General features: G+C 39.6%; 1 protein-coding gene across 2 annotated transcripts in view; it reads right to left on the reverse strand.

Annotated features, from left to right (window-relative positions):
• The window catches only part of ptpn11b (protein tyrosine phosphatase non-receptor type 11b), a 67597-nt gene that overhangs the window by 19604 nt on the left and 26839 nt on the right, over window positions 1–21154 (reverse strand). For both annotated transcript variants that reach the window (XM_012861918.3, XM_036128928.1), the window contains exon 3: window positions 4733–4927. In XM_012861918.3, the coding sequence (XP_012717372.2) occupies window positions 4733–4927 (195 nt within the window). The remainder of the gene's footprint in view (window positions 1–4732; window positions 4928–21154) is intronic.

Consider the following 21154-nt stretch of genomic DNA (forward strand, 5'->3'; position numbering starts at 1 on the left):
GCGAACCCCGCCCGCCGGCCAGCACCGCGGCGGTGTGCGAACCCCGCCCGCCGGCCGGCCGGCACCGCGGCGTTGCGCGAACCCCGCCGGCCGGCCAGAGCCGTGGCGGTGGCCAACAGGCCGGAGTGCGCTTGGCTGCGAGGGCCGATCGACGATTAACATCCTTCATATGCGGCCTATCAGCGTACCTCGAGTCGCTGTTGCACGTTCCATAACAACAATGTTTAAAAACCATGGTTAGGAGACGTCTTAGACTTAGAAAAAGCGGTAGTTTTACCGAGTAAAACCAAGGGTAACTACAGCGAAAGAGTTATTAGTGCAATGGAATGTTACTGCTTCATGTCATACATCACACGTCAATAGTGACTCGACTCGGACTTGACTCGGATGAGTAGTGGACTCGACTCGGACTCGACTCGGATTTTTTTTTTAATGACTTGGACTTGACTCGGACTTGAACACTGGTGACTCGAACCTGGACTCGGACTCGAGGCATAGTGACTTGACTACAACACTGCCAACAAGCGACCCTCATGTTTTATTGGTAAATTCTAATTGCTTCATTATCTACAGGTGTGCTTGGTTTTGCCACTTTAACCCCATTTGTGAATCCCCTTTGGGATGCTTTTTAAATATGGACATCAGAGTATTACTGTGGGCATAGTGTGATGCTGTTTATAATTTGCACAGTCAAACTAAAGTTCACAGTAACATCAATCACTGTGAGAAGAGACAGAAACGCCAATGAAAAAAGTCACAGACACTCTTTATTCACCTGCTGCTTCTCCACCTACGGCTCCTTGCTTCTGTGTATCTCGTGGTGGATGTTATTTCAAGGTAGATAAATGAACAAGACAGATAAAGTGAGATAAACTTTTCCATCAGAGGGGGCGGACTAAAGCGTGTTTCCTGTAATTTTTGTTGTTAACATAATTTAAATCTATATGTGCGCTGCGAGTGTAGACTCCCACTCAAGAATGATAGTCTCTTATACCGATGCAGGCTCACTTTAACAGATTTTAAGATGAAATACTCGGCATTTTGTTTCCTGTGTGATGAGCCAGAACATAAAGGAAGCGCTAACAAGCAATGCACACTGAGTGGAAAACCCACATAAGCCAAAACCATAGACCAGAAGTTGTTTTTTAGACCTAAATAGAAGCTAAGACATACTTGGTAAAGTGCAGATGTGTAGAAATAAAGAGCATATGCATACACTTTTAAAGATAATGTTTTCCAGAGTGGGGCGGAAATATAATGATGCCAGGTATATTCTTTGTAATTGTGTGTATATTTGCTAAGCACAGACATCAACCACTTGGTTAGTCCAAACATGCATTTGGGAATACACAATTGTTTATCTTTGTGGATGTTAGGTGCATATAAATTTCATGAGTGGGAGTGTTTATTCAGAGCATCCTCTCTTCAATCTGTGTAAACATGTAGGTGCACCGGTACATAATTAGTGAGTTAATGGGGATTGCTAACCTACTGCCAGTCCATTGAATACTTTACTAAGTGATGCGAGAGTGGGCCAGTAATTCAATATTATTGCTTGTTCTGTTGGCTCTGAGTGGAATTGCATAAAGGCATTAAAATCACAACCTAGAGAAGGTTTAAGACCTGTGCTTTCCTGTTACGGTTCATTCCCAGTTCTCTCTCCAATCATCTCTGAAATCTAAGCTGACATAAATATTTAAAATAATGTTTTAAGAGCTAAGAAACTGTTTCTGCATCTGATTATCAATATACATCTACAGTCATGTAGAAAAACGAGAATAGCCGATGAAAACCTGTAACTAAACAATTAAAACTGAAGAAGTTCAAACTTTCTGTAAAATATAATAAAAACATGCCATTTGTGCTGAGGCATAAATTGGGACACATTTATTCTAAATGGCTGTCTGAGGCCTTTACAAAGAAGCCTTTAGCATCATAGGAGTCAAGTAAGACTCCTAATAGATCTCCAAATAATTGGAAGTCAGCCACTTCACTGATAGGAAAATGTTTACAAGTGGGAGACATTGAAAAACCTGCCAACATGCCCAGGTCTGGGCGTCCAAAAAGGTTTCACCTGAAAGCATACTGCAAGGAGCCAGGATAAGTCTCAAAAACCCCTAGCATGTCATCACGAGACAGCATGCTCTTGGTATCGTCGATATAAAACCCATGCCTGTGCAGTCAGAAAGAGTCTGCACAACTGGGGAAAACTTTGCTCCCTAGGGAAAACATCAGGTTTTTAAAGAGAACATCCAGAAAGACCAGGACTTCTGGAAAAAGCTTCTTTGGGCAAATGACCCCAAAGCTGAATTACCTGGACAACCAGAACAGATGACATGTTTAAATGTAAGATTTAAACAATCTTATTTTGGGACTTCCAACCCACTATTTCAGGGCAGTCAAACTTTTTTACAGTAGCAGGCCACACACTATCAGGTAGGAGGGTGCGCTTATGCCGGTGCCCGAGCCCAGGAGGGGAGAATTTTGAAGAATAGAGTGTCCCTGATGTATTTTGGAAGCTTTCAAGACGGAAGGTGATTATTTAAAGAATAGAGTCAGAGTGCATGTTTTAAATTGAATAAAAGGCAAAAAAAGAAGTGAATGATCAATTCTTGAAAAACAACCTTTGTTTTTTAATTATTATTCTTAAAACATTATTTTTTCACATGATGTTATCATCATGTTTTAACAAGGTAAGGTAATCTCCATTTGCATAAAATTAATTTAATTTGAATTACTAGCACCACATAAAACAGATCAGATTAGGTTAGGTCTATTCATCTTAATATTATTATTCACAGTTCTGTTCTAAAAACTATCGTAACATTTCTTCACAAACCAAGTCGAATTTTTATGATTGAATTTACATGTTGAATTTATTTGCTCTTTCGAAATCTCAGTTTAATTTCACTTGCACTCATCACACACATGATATCATATCATCGATTCTAGAGACAAACACAAAATGCATCCCCTGAAAAACTTTGATAATTTGCTGCTGTAATATTATATTATATTATATTATATGTAATATTATATTATATTATATTATATGTAATATTATAGATTTTTCAGAATAAAAAGCTAACAGATGTGCATAATCAAAAAATATCAGAAATACAATTATAGAGCATTCAGTATTGTAAGAAAGCCCACGCTGTTTCTGGATAAATACATTATTGTATGAGTTAAGTTCTATTCCGTTTTATGCCTCTTTCCTTGTAAGTTTGAAATGTCCCATGCTCCTGAATGCACCATAGCTTTCTGACGCTTCCAAATGCATCACACTGGTCGGTGAACGCTGTGCTGTATAGATGCACGTTTGATCTTCCGTTTAAGACAAAGCTTTGCGGTTTCAAAACTCACGTCGGCTCTCACGGTTTATTGTTGTGTGTGAATGACAAGAGACCGTAACAAATAAATCAGCCGTACCTCGGATAAAAACTTTGGACTTAATGTTGTTCATAACACCCGTAATTTTGTAAACGAATCTGCCAAATAACAACAGTTCTTTTTTTCCCACAAGAGGTTTAATAAAACGTTTTGATATCATTAATTTAAGAACAAGTAACTGCGTTGGTCGGTATTCAGTTGTACAGAGCGAGGCGCGCTCCCGTGACTGAGGATGCATATCTCGGCAGGGATGCACTTTTCGGCATAACACTGGTCTATGTTCTGATCGGAAAAGTAGCATCTCTGTTGGAACAAGGAACCCAATCACTCGTTAATGTTGCTCTCAGTGGAGACAGATACTAAGGTGATTTTTGGGATGTATAATCGTGGAAATGTAGATGGCGGCAGGAGCTGCTATAGAAGGCGATTTGCCGCCGTTGACCGGCTACTTTTGACTGCCCTGCTATTTGTGTGATATACTTTGTACACTATTACAGGCACTTTGCTTTGTATAGCAGCATGCATCTTTTGCCTTTCTGTTACATGGTGGACGGCCTCAGGTAAAGGTAGAGCATGTAGCTCCGTTCTTCTTTGGACCCTGAGATATTCACCAAGCCATTCACTGGGCTCTAAACCCCAAATTACTCCAGGATCTTTCCTGTGCTGTGTAATCCTCTGCTTTCCTGTGTCCCCTTAGTGGACAGACTCAGGGGAACCGAAGATTGGGGTGTAATTCCTTGGGAGTTATCAGGGACTTCTATCTTCTCATTAAGCCCGTCTATTTTACCGAAGGGGATTTCTGACGACTGGTTCAACAGGCTCTCCTGTACATGCAGCACACTATGCTGTTGGCTGGTTGAAGCTGACCTTGTTGTAAGCTTTTCATGGATGTCTGTAACAGTCTTGAAGTACAACTGTAAGCCTGCTGCTTTTTGAACCCTTAGAGTGGAGTTCATCTTCTCAGTTGTAATTTTTGTTTATAGTGCAATAAATCACTGATTATTTACTTTTCCCAACAAAGCATGAATGTACTTGATCAGTTTTAATCTATTGCATTGTTCACACTACATACATTTGCAAATTAATTTGGCATGCAGTAAGCCAATGGACTTTTGCTCAGGTTCTCCAGTGATAAAGCTGCTTCCTGTTGGACGATAAGATTATATCCGAAACTATATAAAGACCTCTCTACGGTCAGGCATGAGCTCTCTTGTAGGTCCGTTGAGTTTTCGTAAAACAGAGATTAAATCACGCAGGTTTGCATGTACAACTGTCGATTCTGCTCACACGCTGGGGACTGTGGCTTTATGCAAACGTGAGGGTTTGGGTTTAACGCTACCTCTCGGATGTTGGATCCTTGCAGTTGAGCGGATACTTGAGCTCGATGACATGGCCGTTCCTCTCGCGCAGGAGGTCCTGCTGCTCGGTGTAATACTGCACGAGCTCGGCTAGCGTGGCGAACTTCTCGCCTCCGTACAGGTCATAGTAGTCTCCAGAGTTCTGGATCTTGATGTGGGTCACCTCATCGTTACGCCTGAGAGGAATGAAAATAAAAATAAAAAATCAGAACTTATGATGATTTGCATGCAAGGGCAATGGATTTGCTCAAAACAGGACTTTTTTTTTCTTCTCTTAACGTTTTCCCTTTTCCACAGTTCCCCAGCAGAAAAGTACTGAACAGACACAAACAGCCACCCACACACAGGCCCATGCAGTATAGGCTCACACAAAGAAAACCGAGGCTTCGCCCACACTCGCTAAGCATAAACACGCATACACTACAAACATGTCCAACTTATCAAGCCATCTGCTGCCTTTCTAGCTTATTTTCTACAATCCCCCCCTTCAAGAACATGCAGATCACGTCACACCATTTTACACTCTTATATAATCCAGTGTTTTCTCCATTGCTTTAAGGATCCGCATTCATTTACTGACTTCTAAGCAAATCCACAAAAACGAGCAATTAGCTGCAATCTATCATGAAATGGCAGGAAATGATACATGGTTGTTTTTATCTTATTTTTTATAAAACATGAAAGGTGTTGTGCACATCCATCTTCAGACTCTTTTACTGTAATGCTCGTTCAGAAAATAGAGCAACCTGCTGTCTGTCACAGGTCACCAAATTGGTAGATAAGGTACTCTTGTGTGTAAGTAAATCATGGCTAGTCTGTCTCGGAGGTTTCTTTCAGAACAATAAAGAAAAAGACATCGTCATGAAGATCAACGCACACAACAGGCAGGAAGAGATACAGATGTGGAGCTTAAACAGAGTCGGGTTAGAAAACAACATGAACAGCACAGAAAACCTCCGCAAAATCAATCTAATCTAAAAACAAATTGGCACACAATGGAAAACCTACCACGAGATGAACGTCAGGCGAGGACGGCTTTTATGAGAGAGACCCCCACTAACTCTGGAGGAGCTGGGGATTTGCACAGCTCAGATGAAAATAGTTTTGTCCAGGATAACTATTCGTTGTGCAGTCTACAATTACGAATCAAGAATCTTTATCGTCACCACGTGGTGACTTTTATTTTGAGACGGACACCGACTGTCTCAACAAAAAGGATGTACAGGGTGCTCTGGTCCAGACAAGGGAATCTGATTAGAGTTAACGGGAAGATTGATGGAGCTAAATACAGAGCAATCGTAAAAGAAGATGTGTGAGCGGGTACCGATGACCTGAGAGGGCCGGCGGATCAACTTCCTGTCCTCCCTGAACAAACAGCTAAAACCACAATGAAATGTGCTAATTATCTGCAAGTTAAATACAAACGAACTGCCTGAGATGTCATGAACAAAGCAGGAACAACTACCGGGGACTAATTTATCTGTGTTTCATTCATCTCTGAAGATGGAAATCGGATCTGGGAATGACACCAAATCCAACTAAACCATACCCCAGCACCAAATCATCAGAAGCTCAAATTCTTTATCTTTTTACTGCACCAATTACAAGGTTTAGATTTATATTGGACTTTAAAGTAGTTGTGAAGCCTTCGACATTCACACTCAGACCAAAATCCAGGAACTTGTGTGTTTCGTCTACTTCAAGCTTCTTCTGGGTAAAACTGGGCACATAATTACATCACACACTTCAACCAATCAAACTGTCCCTTTTCCACTTTCCATTTCAGATATTTTTCTCTCCTTTTCCCAAATATTGCTTCTAAATCCCACTGAGTACACAGCAAAAATAGAACTAAAAACAAGTAAAATTTTCTTGAAATTAATGTATTTGCCCTTGATTTGAGCAAGTAAATAAGATTATTTGCCAATGGAATAAGATTTTAGCACTTAAAATAGGAACAATTCATCTCCATCATCTTATTTCAAGTGCAGTATATCTAATTATCTTATTTTAGGGGTAGAAATACTCATTCCATTGGCAAATAATCTTATTTACCTGCTCAAATCAAGGGTAAATACATTCATTTCAAGAAAATTTGACTTATTTTTAGTTTTCTTTTTGCAGTGTATAGTAATACTTGGAAAAAAATAATATTTACCAAGACTTTACTAGTTATGAAAGCTCTTAGAAGCACAAGCTTAGACCACAATATTCTTGTGTTAGGACGGTTCAGGCAGGGTACAATCCTAAATCCACTTGAGAAATTGAGGTAGAACTTCAAAGTTGTTTTTCACGTATGCTCTTCGCTTAAGCTGACTGAGCTCGAGTTATTTTGCAAAGAAGGATTTGCAAACCAGGTGGTGGTGACATACAGCAAAGTTCCCGCAGCTGGAAAGGCAGTAAAATACTCGCTCAGGGGGACTGAATACAAATGCAAATCACACGTTCAAGGGTTTTATTTGCACGAAAATGGAAACTCATGCGTCATGTTTCTTTACAGCACCATTATGAACTACTTTGCAATAAAATACATTGAGATTTGTGTTTGGAAAAGTTCAAAGGAAATACTTCTGAATATTCATGCGAGACACTGTATCTACAATGAGTAAAAAAAAAAAAAAAAAAAAAAAAAGCCTAAATCATAACTGCTGCACCCCAGAAGAGAGTGAGAGTAAATCTGATAAGCTATGCAACATTTATGGACCACTTTACATATTCAAACTCGTCTGAGTGCTTTGAATAGGTATCCACACAGACCCACACATACAATTCTTCAGATCCATAAGATATTTACCTGGAAGCAAAGAGATGCTGCTCTACAGCTCGCACTTTAATGCATACGTTGTTTCCATTTCCCAGCAGCTTTTGCTTCCATGTCTCATTGGGAAATTAAAGAAAAAAAAACATTCAGAAAACTGACTATAGAACATATTTAGGAACCACAACAGAGGAGCCAGGCAGTCAGTCCTATCTGAGCTGCAGTCTGCTTTGTCTCCAACTGATCAGCAGCTAATGGTGATATCAAATGGCACAAGTCCTGTTTTCCTCCATCAATTTTCCTGCAGTCCTCATGAGTTTCCCATTGCTTTTTTTTATTTTCTTTCCTTCCTCACACTAAGCACACAGTAAATCCTCTCATCCATTCTCGTGTTTATTTGTCCCATAATCCATCTCTCCCTCACTCCCCATTCATCTCTTCTTGTGTTTCCTGGTAATTGCTTTATGGCTCTATTAGTGGCGGTTGGCAGGTTGCCACAGGTCTATGGCCCTGTTACAGGCCCCTCCTCAGCTCTCAGGTCAAAGCCCCCTTTTTCCTATGGAGTTTAACACCATTAACTCTGGAATGAGGCAAACACATCCTATTAGATTTTCCTTCTCTCCCCTGCTCTCCCACTTTGACATGCTGATAACCTTTATGGATTTATTGCAGTTTGAAATTCAGGGAGGCCAGCACTGCATCAATATGGTTTAGCTCTGCATAAATCTTTTCTATTCCAATAGAGCAATGATGCTATGACATATTAACATTATTGTGTAGAAACTTAGAAATTTTCTTCCATTAGATGTTCTCAATTTTTAGATCGATATAGCGCCTTGCAAAAAGCGCTATATCGTTGCAAAAGTAACAACTGTGTTACTTTTTAGAGTCGCCTGTTGCTGCAATTACAACAACCAGGTCTGTTTGGGGTACGTCTCACACCTTTGCACATCTACGGACTCAGTCAAATCGGATGGAGAGCATCTCTGAACTTATATTTTCAAGTCTTACCGCAGATTGTTGTTTGGGTTGTTGTCCTGCATGAAGGTGAACCTCCGCCCACAGTTTCAAGTTCTTTGCAGCCTCTAACAGTTTTTCATCCTGGACATCCCTGTATTTAGCTTCATTCATCTTCCCGTCGACTCTAAACAGCATACCTGTCCCTACTGATGAAAAACATCCCCACAGTAAAATATTGCCACCACTCGATACCCGGGGGACCGGTGTGTTCATGGTGATGTACAGAGCTAGTTTCCTCCCCACATAGCGCTATGGATGCAGTAGCTCAAAATATTTAATTTGGGTCTCATCTGACCTTTGCTGCGGCGCTTTACATGGCTTGTGGCAAACTGCAAATGAAACTTTTTATTTAAAAAATTGCGTCCTTATGGCCAGTCTTGCATAAAGGCTGGGATTGTGGCGCACACAAAGAACATTCATGCTAATGGAAGATCGTCCCAGCTGAGCTGTGGATCTGTGCGCCTCCTCCAGAGTTACTCTTGACTTTGCTGCCTCTCTGATTAATGCTCTTTAGACAGTCAGTTTAGGTTTATAGCCATGCCTTTAGATATTGTCCGAAAACTCTAATCTTGGTAAAACCTAGTTTGTTAAGACCTGTCTGTGACATTCCTTCGTCTTCATGATGTCGTTCATCACTAATGTTGTATAATGTAAGATTAGATTACATGCAGGAGGACTATTTTACTATTTAGGTGAGTACTGAAGGAAATTGGTTACAACAGAATTTATATAGGGGTAACACATTAAAAGAAACCAAATTTATATGCAGGAAGCACTTTTTGGATTTGTAAAAAAAAAAAAAAAAAGGAAACCATGTATCATATTTCTATCAATTCAGAAATATGACCTACTTTGTGTTAGACTGTCACATTACAATGCCCAATACTTTGAAGGTTGTGGTTGCAATGAGAGAAAATGTGAAGAAGTTTGATGTGCATGAACACTATTGCATTGCATCGTATGTCCAGAGGGGCCATCTATACTACAAACTGATGAAGATCTTCATATTAAGGATGCAAATGTCATCATATCACAACCTCATTCTGAACAAAAAAAAAATAAAATTGACTTCTCTGAGAAGGTCTCTGTAGAGAGTACCTTTTACCTGGAAGCCAATGTTTAGACTAACCGTATATTATTATTAATATTGATGCACATTTGCTCTTCCTTCACATGCACAAACATAATACAGTACACTGCACTACATATGTAGTCTGATTTGAGTGTGTTTCTCCTGTTTAAGGCTAACCTACATTTGGGATTTTTTTTTTTTCAAACACTAATTTCATAAACTTGCTCACTTATAATAAAATGGACCAGTCTGTTATTTTTATGGTCATTCCTTTTTAATTTGGGTAGAAAGAATATAAATCAGCAGTCAGGAGATATACTATAGTTTGCATGAGTTGGCCGCCAGGTTTACACACATTCACCAAACTGTGAACCCGTTATGTTTCTTACCTTTAACTTTTGTTACTTCAAAGCTTTAGGTACCTCCACAGATCCTCTGGAAGACTGAGGTCTGGAGACGAGCCAAGAGCCTTCCTACCAAACTGGATCAGGTGTTAAACCGAGGCTAATGCTTGCTTGGTACTACTTCTTTCTATTTTCACTTTTGCAAGTGAAAAAATATGACACCAAAACTCTGCCACCATCTCAGCAGCAATCTCAGCTGGATCACAGGAAAGAACCGCCTTCATCGGTAGCTGAAGGAGCGGTCATGGAGACTGATAACCAATCAAAATGTTAGACGCCTCCACAGTTAGCTTTGTTATTAATCTGCCTAATCTGAGATAAAACCACTAAGCTTCAACATTAATAAAAGGTCGGATTAGCAGTGCAATAACATGAGCTCATGGTCTCATTTTTCAGCTTTTTTTTTTTTTTATCATCACCCTTCAGAGAGTCATATGTGGGTTAATACGCTGCTGATGACTGCTGTTTCAATCTTACATTTCCAAATCTATTTGTTAAAAAACAATGTCTTTTATTATTACCAGTAATACTGAGATAAATAATGTGGTTAAACTATCTCCCTGCTCTGTAATCCTTTACAGATATGTAAAACATAAGGAGGATTGAAAATCTTTCATAGAAACATCTGATGTATTTTCAATTCTTTTCCTAAACCATTTGTTTAAGTGACGTAATGATTTGGTACTAAGCTGGTCCCTGACTGTGGACCAAACCAGTTGATAACTGGTTATATGGCATCAGCTGTGATTTATTACTAGGACTATTCTACTGGACAAGCCCTTTCCATGGCTTTAAAGTCTTTCCTTTTTAACCTAACCTTTATTGACTTGGCAGCAATGGAGGGGCTTTCCTTGCATATTTGGTGTTCTGGCTTAGATAAGAAGGTTCTTATATTACTTTTAACGGTAAACAGCCATTTCCACAGACCGATCAATACAATGATGTCATCCTGTATCCTGAGAAGAAAAACATAATAAAGCTATTGTATTTCCAGCTCGGTGCTTGAATGCAAAGATGGTTTTCTTCAGGTTACGGTCAGAATGTTCTGTTGGTCCAAGCAAGATGGGTGAAGATGATGTGAAAGAGTTTGACGTTGGTCCTATTTGACCACGTCTGACGCCTACTGTGAATGTGGAATCCTAAGCAAGGCTTGTACATGAGCCCTCTATAAAAAGAGGCTTCAAGATTTTAACCCATTACTGCAGAGTGTAGCACCAATGGTTTTCTTTGTAACAGTGGTCTTATATATGTCAACCTACAGCTACATACAGTATGTAGCTGTAGGTTGACCCTCACCTTCCTCATCGTCATTCCCAATCGATGAGGCCAAGTCTTTCATGGAGCCCCAGACTGAGAATAATTGACCATTTTATGTTCAATCCTCCATACATCCATTGCCTTCCACTTATCTGAGATCAAGTTGCAGGGGCAACCATCCAGGAGTGAATCCCAGATCTCTCTCTCTCTCCGGTGATATTTGTCAGCTCATTCTGGGGGATCCCAAAGAGTTCCCAGACCAGATGAGATATATAGTCACTCCAGCGACTTCTGCAACCCTCTGGAGGAAGCTTACTTTGGACACTTGTATCTGGGATCTTGCTCTTTTGGTCAGGATCCATATCTCATGATCATAAGTGAGGGTACTAATGTAGACAAACAAGTAAATTGAGAAATTTGCTCTTTGGTTCAGCTCTTTCTTCACCACAACAGACCGAAGCAGCACCCACATTACTGCAGACAAGGCCTAAATCCCTCTTTCCATGTCTCATTTCATGAACAAGACACTAATATACTTAAACTCTTTGGCTTTAAGCAGAGAATGACCCTCAGACCAGAGGGAGAAGTCCACCCTATTCTGGTCGAGGATCATGGCCTCAAACTTAGAGAAGCTGACTCTCATCCTGGCTGCTTTACCATCAGCAGCGGATCACTCCAGTGCACGCTGGAGGTCATGGCCCAAAGAGGCCAACCGAAACCACATCATCTCCAAAAATAAAAATGAGATCCTGAGACCCCAAACCAGACACCTTCCACTCCATGACTATGCTGGGAGATCCTCTCCATTAACACCATAAAGAGGGCAGCCCTGGCATAGCAATGTAAACTGGGAACAGACTCAGCTTTGTGCCGAGATTGCATACACAGCTCTTGATCCAAAGATTTACCCCAAAGTCGTACACCACCTCACACAAAATACCTCGAAGGACACAATCCTAGGCCTTCTCCAGATCCACAAAACACATAAAGACCAAAAGAAGATACTTCCACGAGGGCAATGATCTGGTCCACTGTTCCGTGGCCAGGATGAAAGCCACATTACTCCTTCTGGATCGAGGTTGGACTGTCAGTCTGGGCCAATATTAGCTTCCCCAGGGTGGCTAAAAAGTGTAAACCCTCGATAACCGGAACAGACTCTCGTTCCCTTTTCTTAAAAATTGGGACAACCAGCCCAAAGGTCTCTCTTCACAGCCTCTCAGAATTCTACCAGTGCCCCAAGTTTTTGCCTCCGCAATCACAGAAGCCACAACCCTAAAGGCCACCCAGTACCTGTCAGCCACTTCAGGGGTCCCCAAGAACAACCGAGCCCTAAAGGCCTCCTTTTTCAGCCCAATGGCTATGCTCAGTTTCTGAATAATCAACCAAAAGTTGACACATTCTCACCAAACGTCTTGCTGATGGTCTGGGTGCCTGTTCCAGACGTGTGCAGATCTAGTATTATGTCCAGGTCCTAAGATAGCTCTGTCCTTCTGTCCATGATGGTGGGGAGGTGTTTATGGGAGAAAATTATTGTTTGGACAGGTATGCTTTATATACATAACCAACTGAGGTCAGGGTTTTTGTAATCATTTGACTTAATAATTGATTGATGGTTTAATTAACTGATTGAATAATTAATTTCTAAGGGGGAATCAGAAAAGTATGTCTCTTAATGACAACCTAATCAACTTTTATACGAGGCATTTGTTTTTGACTTTTGGTTGATATTGTATCTCTCCACATTAAACTAAAACTGCCATAAAATGTTATGGTTTTCATTTCTTTGCAAGAAACAAGTAACATATTCAGCATTGGATAAAATCCTTCCTTTCCCCATTGTATCTACCCCACATATGACTCACTCTTTTGATAATAAATGTAGCAGTTTATTTGTGACAAAAGTTGCGTTTCTGTAAAACCAGTCAGCAGAGCACTGATATTGTCCAAAAAATACCAAAGTTCCCCTTAAAGAGCTCACGGTCCTGATCACACAACACATCGCAATAACTTTGCTGAACTTGACAAACTGTCTTAAGCACAATAAGATTTTTTTTTTCAATATTTAGATGTTCATGTAACCGTGTTTACTGGACCAAAGTCAAGCATCAAAAGCAGTAATATAATCAATGCAGGATGTTTGCTAGTTGAGCATAAACAATTATGATACACATCTTACATACGTCATAGTCCTGTTGACGAGCAAAGAAGATTAAAGACTTCCCAAGCTAGTTTATTGCTTCCTCTCAATGTGCTCATATCCTTTTTAGGACTATTTACTCTGCGCTGTGCAGAATAAATAATAGTTGTTCTACTTTATTTCTTCTTCGTTTTCTTACTGAATATAGTCCAGGACAATACATTCAACCAATACCATCAGAGACGGTTCTTTGGGTTACCTTCAGTGGTCTTTTAACATATCAGTAATCAACTGGAGAAATAAAAACAACAAACTTAAGCTTAGATACAGAGCCTCTCAAAAATCTTTACAATCTTTAAACCAGGTTTGACATCTTTATAGATACATTTCTTTCATTTCTTTCTATTTGTTTGAATAAATAATTTGATAAATAGTTCCCCCCCACATTTTTGTCATGCTACAACCACTAACTTCAAATCCAACTTTATTTCTAGATGCGAAGAGATGGTAGAAACAAATGCTAAATGGCTTGCAGCTGTAACTGCAACAAAATATGGATCTAAAAGTTGACACAAGGGGGGTGAATACACGTTTGAGACTTTTCAGATTTTATTTATAATGAACATTAAAGAACAATTAAACCCCAAATTGACTTTTTTATTAGTTAATAAACTGTATACATGGATGTCTTATTGTCCTGTCCACGTGTCCCAGTCATTATTTTTGACAACTGCACATTTGTTTAAATCCTGCTTTTGTGTCTAAAACCGTCTGTGTGGCGCCCTCCGCCTGCTGAACGAATGTACTGCATTTGGCATTGGCTCAAAAGATATCGGGACATCAGCCAGAAAAACTGACGTTGGTAAGGTACAAAAGCGGGCCTCGTACATGCCTCCGTAGCGAGTTGATGCTTTCTTTCAATTTTAATGTTAGTGATTTATTAGCTTAGCATTCAGTTAATAAGGCGGAGTGAGGCTCTGGTTGTTCTTCCTTTTTAACAAGCTTCCCAGCTGGTAACTAAAACAAACGGTGCTAATACGACACAATTCGATAACAGCATGAATGTAAGACAGGATTCACAGAATGACCTCCTTTACTGATGATCTGCCAGACTGATGTACTGAATTTCAACAATCAGTCAAAACCAGACGAGATCAGTCCGTGATCTAAAGTACAACATATCAGCATAGATGGTGTGCTTTAGATCGTTTGTAAAGTATAGTAATGACCCCATGGTCATGTTAGCAACCAATTCACTTCTTTATGTTCTATCATCTTCTAAATGTGTTGATGTGCTAATTCTTTAACCTGAAGAGTTACTTTATTAATTACATGTACTTTCTCCACAGTTGTCCAAAAACAGCTTCATCAAACAATACAGAAAATTCACTCGTCGTTTTGCAACAATAAACCCTTTTTCATTTGTCTTTGACATGCAGGAGGACCCTAAATAAGAATCCAGCAAACTATCAATAAACTAATAATGAAACAAAATTGGGTCTTTTAGCTGGATAATGATCCGTGACATATTGACAAAAAGAAATAGTTCCACTAGACACAAAATCAACCTTCTTCCATGGACAGAGCAGTGGTATTCAGAAAATTGTAGAAAGGCAAAGACACGATAGAACACAAAAAAAAAAAAAAAAGGAAGGCAGCTAGAAAATCCAAACACTCCTTCTACCTCCTTGAAAACACTGTCAGCCTAATTAGCCAATTATCCCAGTTTAAGCAGGTCTGATGCAGCTAGGCCTCCTCATTGATTGGCCTGGCTACCCAAGCTGCAACTTATAATGAACTGGTAACATCAGCAAAAATTATTAAGTTTAAAGCTAATTACCAAATTATTGAACTGCAGGAAGTAGAAAGTGTAGCCTCCAAAAAACAGAGTTAATTTTGAAGTCAGCAGCTATTTTACATTAAAGCATAAAGAAATGTGGAATATAAAAACAAAACATTACGTGGCCATTAGGTTTGAAGTAATTGTGCAGGTCTGTTTCAGTTAGTCCTGAATATACCAAATAGATAATAAAAGGTTACCACTATGACCTATAGAGTGTGGCTAAAGATGGTGCCGCTGAAACCTAAAATCCTCATCTCCATCATCCACACAAGAACGTCACCGTGAGAGAGAAGCTGGAGTTTTGGGAGATATTTAGTTTTTGTAGGAGCTATAACTGCTTTTTAGACCTGCACAAATACTGTAAATGTAAAATTAATGAAAAAAGTTTTCATTTTAGACACTTCCGAGTTCCTCCATCAAAAGCTGCTGTTGGGTTTCTGGGTCATGAATCGGAGACCTAGTTTTCACTGCCAGAAATGATCAGCAACACCCCGCTTCAGTTTCACACAGATTCAGATGTTTGCTCAGGGTTTAGCCTGTGATGAAATATGTGAAATAAAAAATGAGAGTTTTACACAGTGGGAATTGGACTTCCACAGAGTGGCAGAACTACTGAGACCATAGCAACTCTGCATTAAGTGGGTCCTTTGAAGAGAACAGTGCCAAGTTAAAAAAAAAAAAAAAAAAAAAAACAGGAATCCTTTTGAATGTTTTTATAGGTGTAAACAAACACACCTTTCAGAAAGAAGAAACAACGCATGCTTGTGCATTCCTAAAGCCTGTAGCGTTAATTAACTTGATTTGCTCACAGACTGCTCAAATCAACATATTTCTGAATATAAGACCTTATATAAAAAATTACTCCCTTAAACTGTATACAGACATGGGTTACAGATATCAAGACAACACTTTAAAAAGTTAGTTTCAAATCCACAACATTTTTAATTGAATTGAATTTTTAAAACCTTCCTAAAAGAGAGATGCCATTAAAGAAATTAGCAGCATGTCTGTTGAGCAGCTAACTGCAGAGTCTACCCAAACAGATAGCCTAACTAATAACCCAGATAATATCAGCTCCGTGTACTAGATTTACTCTGTTGAGAGCAATATGGTAAAAAAAAAAAAAAACGATAATATTTAATGTAATAACCCCAACCCACCTTCAAAAATGCATTACAAAAGATAAATGAACTAATTGCTAATGCCAACATAATTAGACAGTTACGCAGGCTTTAATTATAAACCTGAAAAAAATAAAGACCAAAAACTGAAGAAAGAAAGCAAGGATGGATAACAAGGTAAGACACAAGAGAAAAGGGAATAATACGAGGACAAAAAGACAATATTGGGATGATTAGACAGAGAATAAAGTCTGGAAATACAAATATTTTTCACACACTTATCCAGACCTGGAAATCTGAAATCCAATTCCCAGCTTTTCCAGACTGTGTATGAACCCCAGATATATAAAAAAAAGAAATGTTATAATTCATGTTTTCAATGTTTGCATTAAATCCCTGAAACTGTGGTATTTTAGTTAGGGTTATCATGTAGTGAGAAGCTAATAATGCTAACTGTATTCATTTCTCTTTGCTATTTAGGGTTCTTAGCAAAGGTCTTTTTTTTCCCTAATCCCTTTTTGTGTTCTGGTATCAAACTGTAAAGGAGACAAACAAGACAAGGCCAAATGATAAAACTACAGAAGGTAAAACAAATAATAATAATAATAATAATAATAATAATAATAATAATAATAATAATAATAATAATAATAATAATAATAAAGGCTTTTAGAAGTTCTATGAAACAATAAAAGTACTTAAAGTAGGCTGCAGGAATCAGCAGAATCAAGTGACAGACCATGTATGCTGGGGATCTGTCGGTAAAGAGACCCCTGGAACGTTAGGGGCTCCACCCCACTTTGTCTCTGCGATCAATACTGAACTAATCAGCTGGGCCTCGTCCACACATGCAGAGAATCAGAGTCCAACATCAGCAGCGATCACAGCACATAAAATATTTAGGAAAGGAAAGCCATTGCACTGCTAACCGGGTTCACTTTAAATATTTAACTTCAATAGCTGCAGATAGCATTTGCAAATGCACACCCATGATAGTAATGATAATAATAATGAGAAGGGTAATAATGGTGGTACTCTTTAACTCTCCCGTGTAAAGCTAAAAATAACCTGAGCGCAGCGGAAACATCAGAGTGAACCCAGGCTAGCGTTATATAACACAAAGGTTGGGAGCAAATCAATTCGCTCTCTGTGGTAATTTGCACTGAAAAAAAAAAATTCTCTTTCAAGATTGCCCTTAAAACTCCTCCTTGGGGTCGTTTAAAGTGTATAAAGAGCATTGAAAATGATGGCAGAAACACACCCAAATTGCTCTTCCCACAGAGCAGAACTGTTTATTTAAATTATGGCCAAACTTTTCTGCTTCAAACTTCTCTTTTTTATGTTTTTTTTTTTTTTTTTTTTGAGTTTTAGGAGAGTGGGCATTGATTAGGTTTTCAAATCATCAAGAAGCTCTCGTTTGCAATTCAGACTTCAGAGCAAGTAGCTCGGGCTGACCCCTCCTTCCTCTGTCAGCCTGGCGGACCCAGAGGAGAAGGGAAGCAGAGGAGATAAGTGGAGATGCACAGAGAGAAAGTGATAAGAGGGAAAAAAGAGGACGGCCAGCGGTGGAGAGGAGACTTCCGGATCACCACAATGGCCGCATAGAGAGCGAGCTCCTGATCGAACCGGAGCAATTAAAGAAATTCCCCCCATAGAACCCAAGTAAATATACCAATATAATGACTTAGAAAGGGGACAAGACCATACCACTATTTTGAGACATAAACGCCGACTGAAATCAGGAGGGTAAGGGAGAAGAGACGCAGCAACAACTAGCAGCTAACGGGTCGAAGCTAACAAGCCACGAGGATCAGCGTCTAAAAATGGCCGACACTGAGCTAATCCTGCGAGAACTTAAAGGGTTTCGCCAAGAAAATAAAGAACAATTCGAGACGATAAAAGAAGAAATCACCAAGATAAACACAAGGATGGAGGAGGTGGAGGGACGTATGGAGAAGGCAGAAGAAAGGATCCAAAACACGGAGGAGGTCATCACAGCTATGCTAAAGCTACACGCTAAGCTGGAAAACAAAGTGACGGACCTGGAGAGTCGATCCAGACGTGAGAACATAAGGATGTATGGGGTACCGGAGGGATCCGAGAAAGAATCGACCATGATCTCATTTGTCGAAACCCTACTCCGTCAAGGTCTTGAGTTAAATGAAGACACTCCTGAACTCCACATTGAACAAGCTCATCGGTCAGTGGGACCGCAGCCACCAGCCGACGCGCCACCGCGCTCTATCATAATCAAGTTCTTGAGCTTCAGAACCAAAGAGATGATACTCCGCAAAGCCTGGCAGATGAAGGGGTTTATATGGCAAGAAAATCCCATAAACCTGGACCACGACTATCCACCTCTCATACTTAAAAGACGAAGAGAATATACAGAGATCCGCAAAGTATTGAAGGAAAATAACATCCACTTCCAGACACTCTTCCCCGCGAAGCTGCGCGTTAGATACGAAGAAGGAACCAAAACCTACGATACGGTAGAGGAGGCATCAGAGGATCTGCAGAGACGAGGCTTTGCCGTGTCAACCATCAAACCTCCGGAGACGCTCATGGAGAAGGTGCAGCAACTGTCCTGGACGAGAGTGGACCGACGAGCGACGAAAGGCGTGCTCAAAGCCGGCCGGGGTCCCGGCTACAAGGAGAAGCTGCGAGCCTTCAGAAGAACACCTGCGGCCCCCTCCGGAAACTAGCGGATCTTCCCCGGACCAAAGACGGCGGGAGGAATTGTGAAACTTCTACAACCAAATCTGCATCTAGTGGTAGAAATTAATTATAGAATACTTCGGTTTGATCGGGACTTTTTATGTTCTTCCCGACACGGACTGTGGCAGGTAAGGGCCCCTCCCTCCTGTCCGAGGAGGGGGGATTTTCCCTTCGAACCCCTTGTGGGGAATCAACAGGGTCAGGTTAATAGACCCCTACCTAGGAAGTTACACGGACATTTTGTGTTCAGTTTTATGTGTATTGTGTTAATTGTTAGTTCCCTGCTGGTTCTCGCGGGGAGGGGAAAATACACCGGAGATCTGAGTGAGATGAAGGGGGGAATCACATAGATGCAAAACGGATCTTTGAAAATAGCATCATTTAATATAAATGGAGTACTCAATCCAGTTAAGAGGGAAAGAATCTTATCAAAATTAAAGAAAGATAAAATACAAGTTGCTTTTTTGCAAGAGACACACCTCAATGACTCAGAACACGTTAAACTAAATAAACGAGGATTTAAACATGTTTACTTCTCTTCACATGGATCAGGGAGGCGGAGAGGGGTGGCGACCCTCATATCCAAAGCGGTTAATTATGAGCACATTTCAGAATACAACGATAATGAAGGAAGATTTGTAATGGTTACAGGAAAAATAGAAGGAACTGTGACAACTCTTCTTAATGTGTATATCCCTCCTGGAAGTGATTGGTCTCTTTATAAACAAATAGTCGATATAATGACAACAAAAAGCCAAGGGATTTTGATATGTGGTGGAGATTTTAATGTCCGATTAAACCCAGAAATCGATTCATCAAACAGGAAACCAGACGCAAAAAACATTAGCAAAAGATTAAATACCTGGATGAGTGAGGTGGGGCTTGTGGACGTCTGGAGAGAAAGAAACCCAAATAGCCGAGATTATTCACATTACTCACATGCTCACAACGTCTACTCCCGCATAGATTACTTCTTTATGTTCAAGGGAGATCTTTTAAGGGTTGACAGCTATGAAATAGGACCTAATACTCTCTCAGATCATGGGCCCATATATATCTCAATCCATCTGAATAATAAGAGAAGGTCCACTTTGTGGAGACTGAATTCAAACATTTTGAACAAACCGGAAATTAAAGATAAACTAAAATGTGAAATTATCTTATATTTAGAAAATAACGATAATGAGGATGTGACTCCTCCTATAATCTGGGATGCATTAAAAGCAGTGATTAGAGGTAAAATTATATCCATAACCTCATATGAGAAGAGAATCAGAGAAAAAAAACTTCAGAGATTAGAAGAGGAAGTGAAAAGATTACAGAGAGAACATGCAAAGTCTCCCAAAGATGACAAAACCAAACATAACATTATAAAACTAAAAAAAGAAATGGAAGAAATAAATACCCAGGAAATCCAAAAAAAACTTACCTTTATAAAACAGCAATATTATGAGGCAAGTGAAAAATCCCTGAGACTTCTTTCATATAGGTTAAGAAAACAACAAGCCAACAGAACTATACACAAAATAAGAAATAATGCAACAAAAGAAATAGAAACAAATCCAGATGAGATCAAAAACTGCTTTCAAAAATACTATAAAACATTATACACCCAACCACAGACAAGCAACGACAACCAGATTGATGCCTATCTGGAAAAAATTAATCTCCCAACGATCACTGATGAACAAAATAAGAAATTAACATCCAAAATTACAAAGGAGGAAATTCAATCTGCAATCAAAAGAACCAAAAAGGGAAAGTCTCCAGGGACAGATGGATTCACTACAGAATGGTACAAAATTATGCAAGACCAATTAATTCCAACATTAGAGAAAACGTTTAACTGGGTTTTAGAAAATAAAAATATCCCCCCCTCATGGCGAGAGGCAGTGATTTCAATCATACCGAAGGAAGGGAAAGACAAATTGGAATGCGGGAGTTATCGTCCTGTAAGCCTTCTGAACAATGATTATAAACTTTTCACCTCCATCTTATCAAAAAGAATAGAAGGTATATTACCAGCTTTAATACATTAAGACCAGACTGGCTTTGTTAAACAAAGACAGACCC

The sequence above is a fragment of the Fundulus heteroclitus genome, chromosome 1 (assembly GCF_011125445.2).
Source record: "Fundulus heteroclitus isolate FHET01 chromosome 1, MU-UCD_Fhet_4.1, whole genome shotgun sequence".
NCBI lineage: Eukaryota > Metazoa > Chordata > Actinopteri > Cyprinodontiformes > Fundulidae > Fundulus > Fundulus heteroclitus.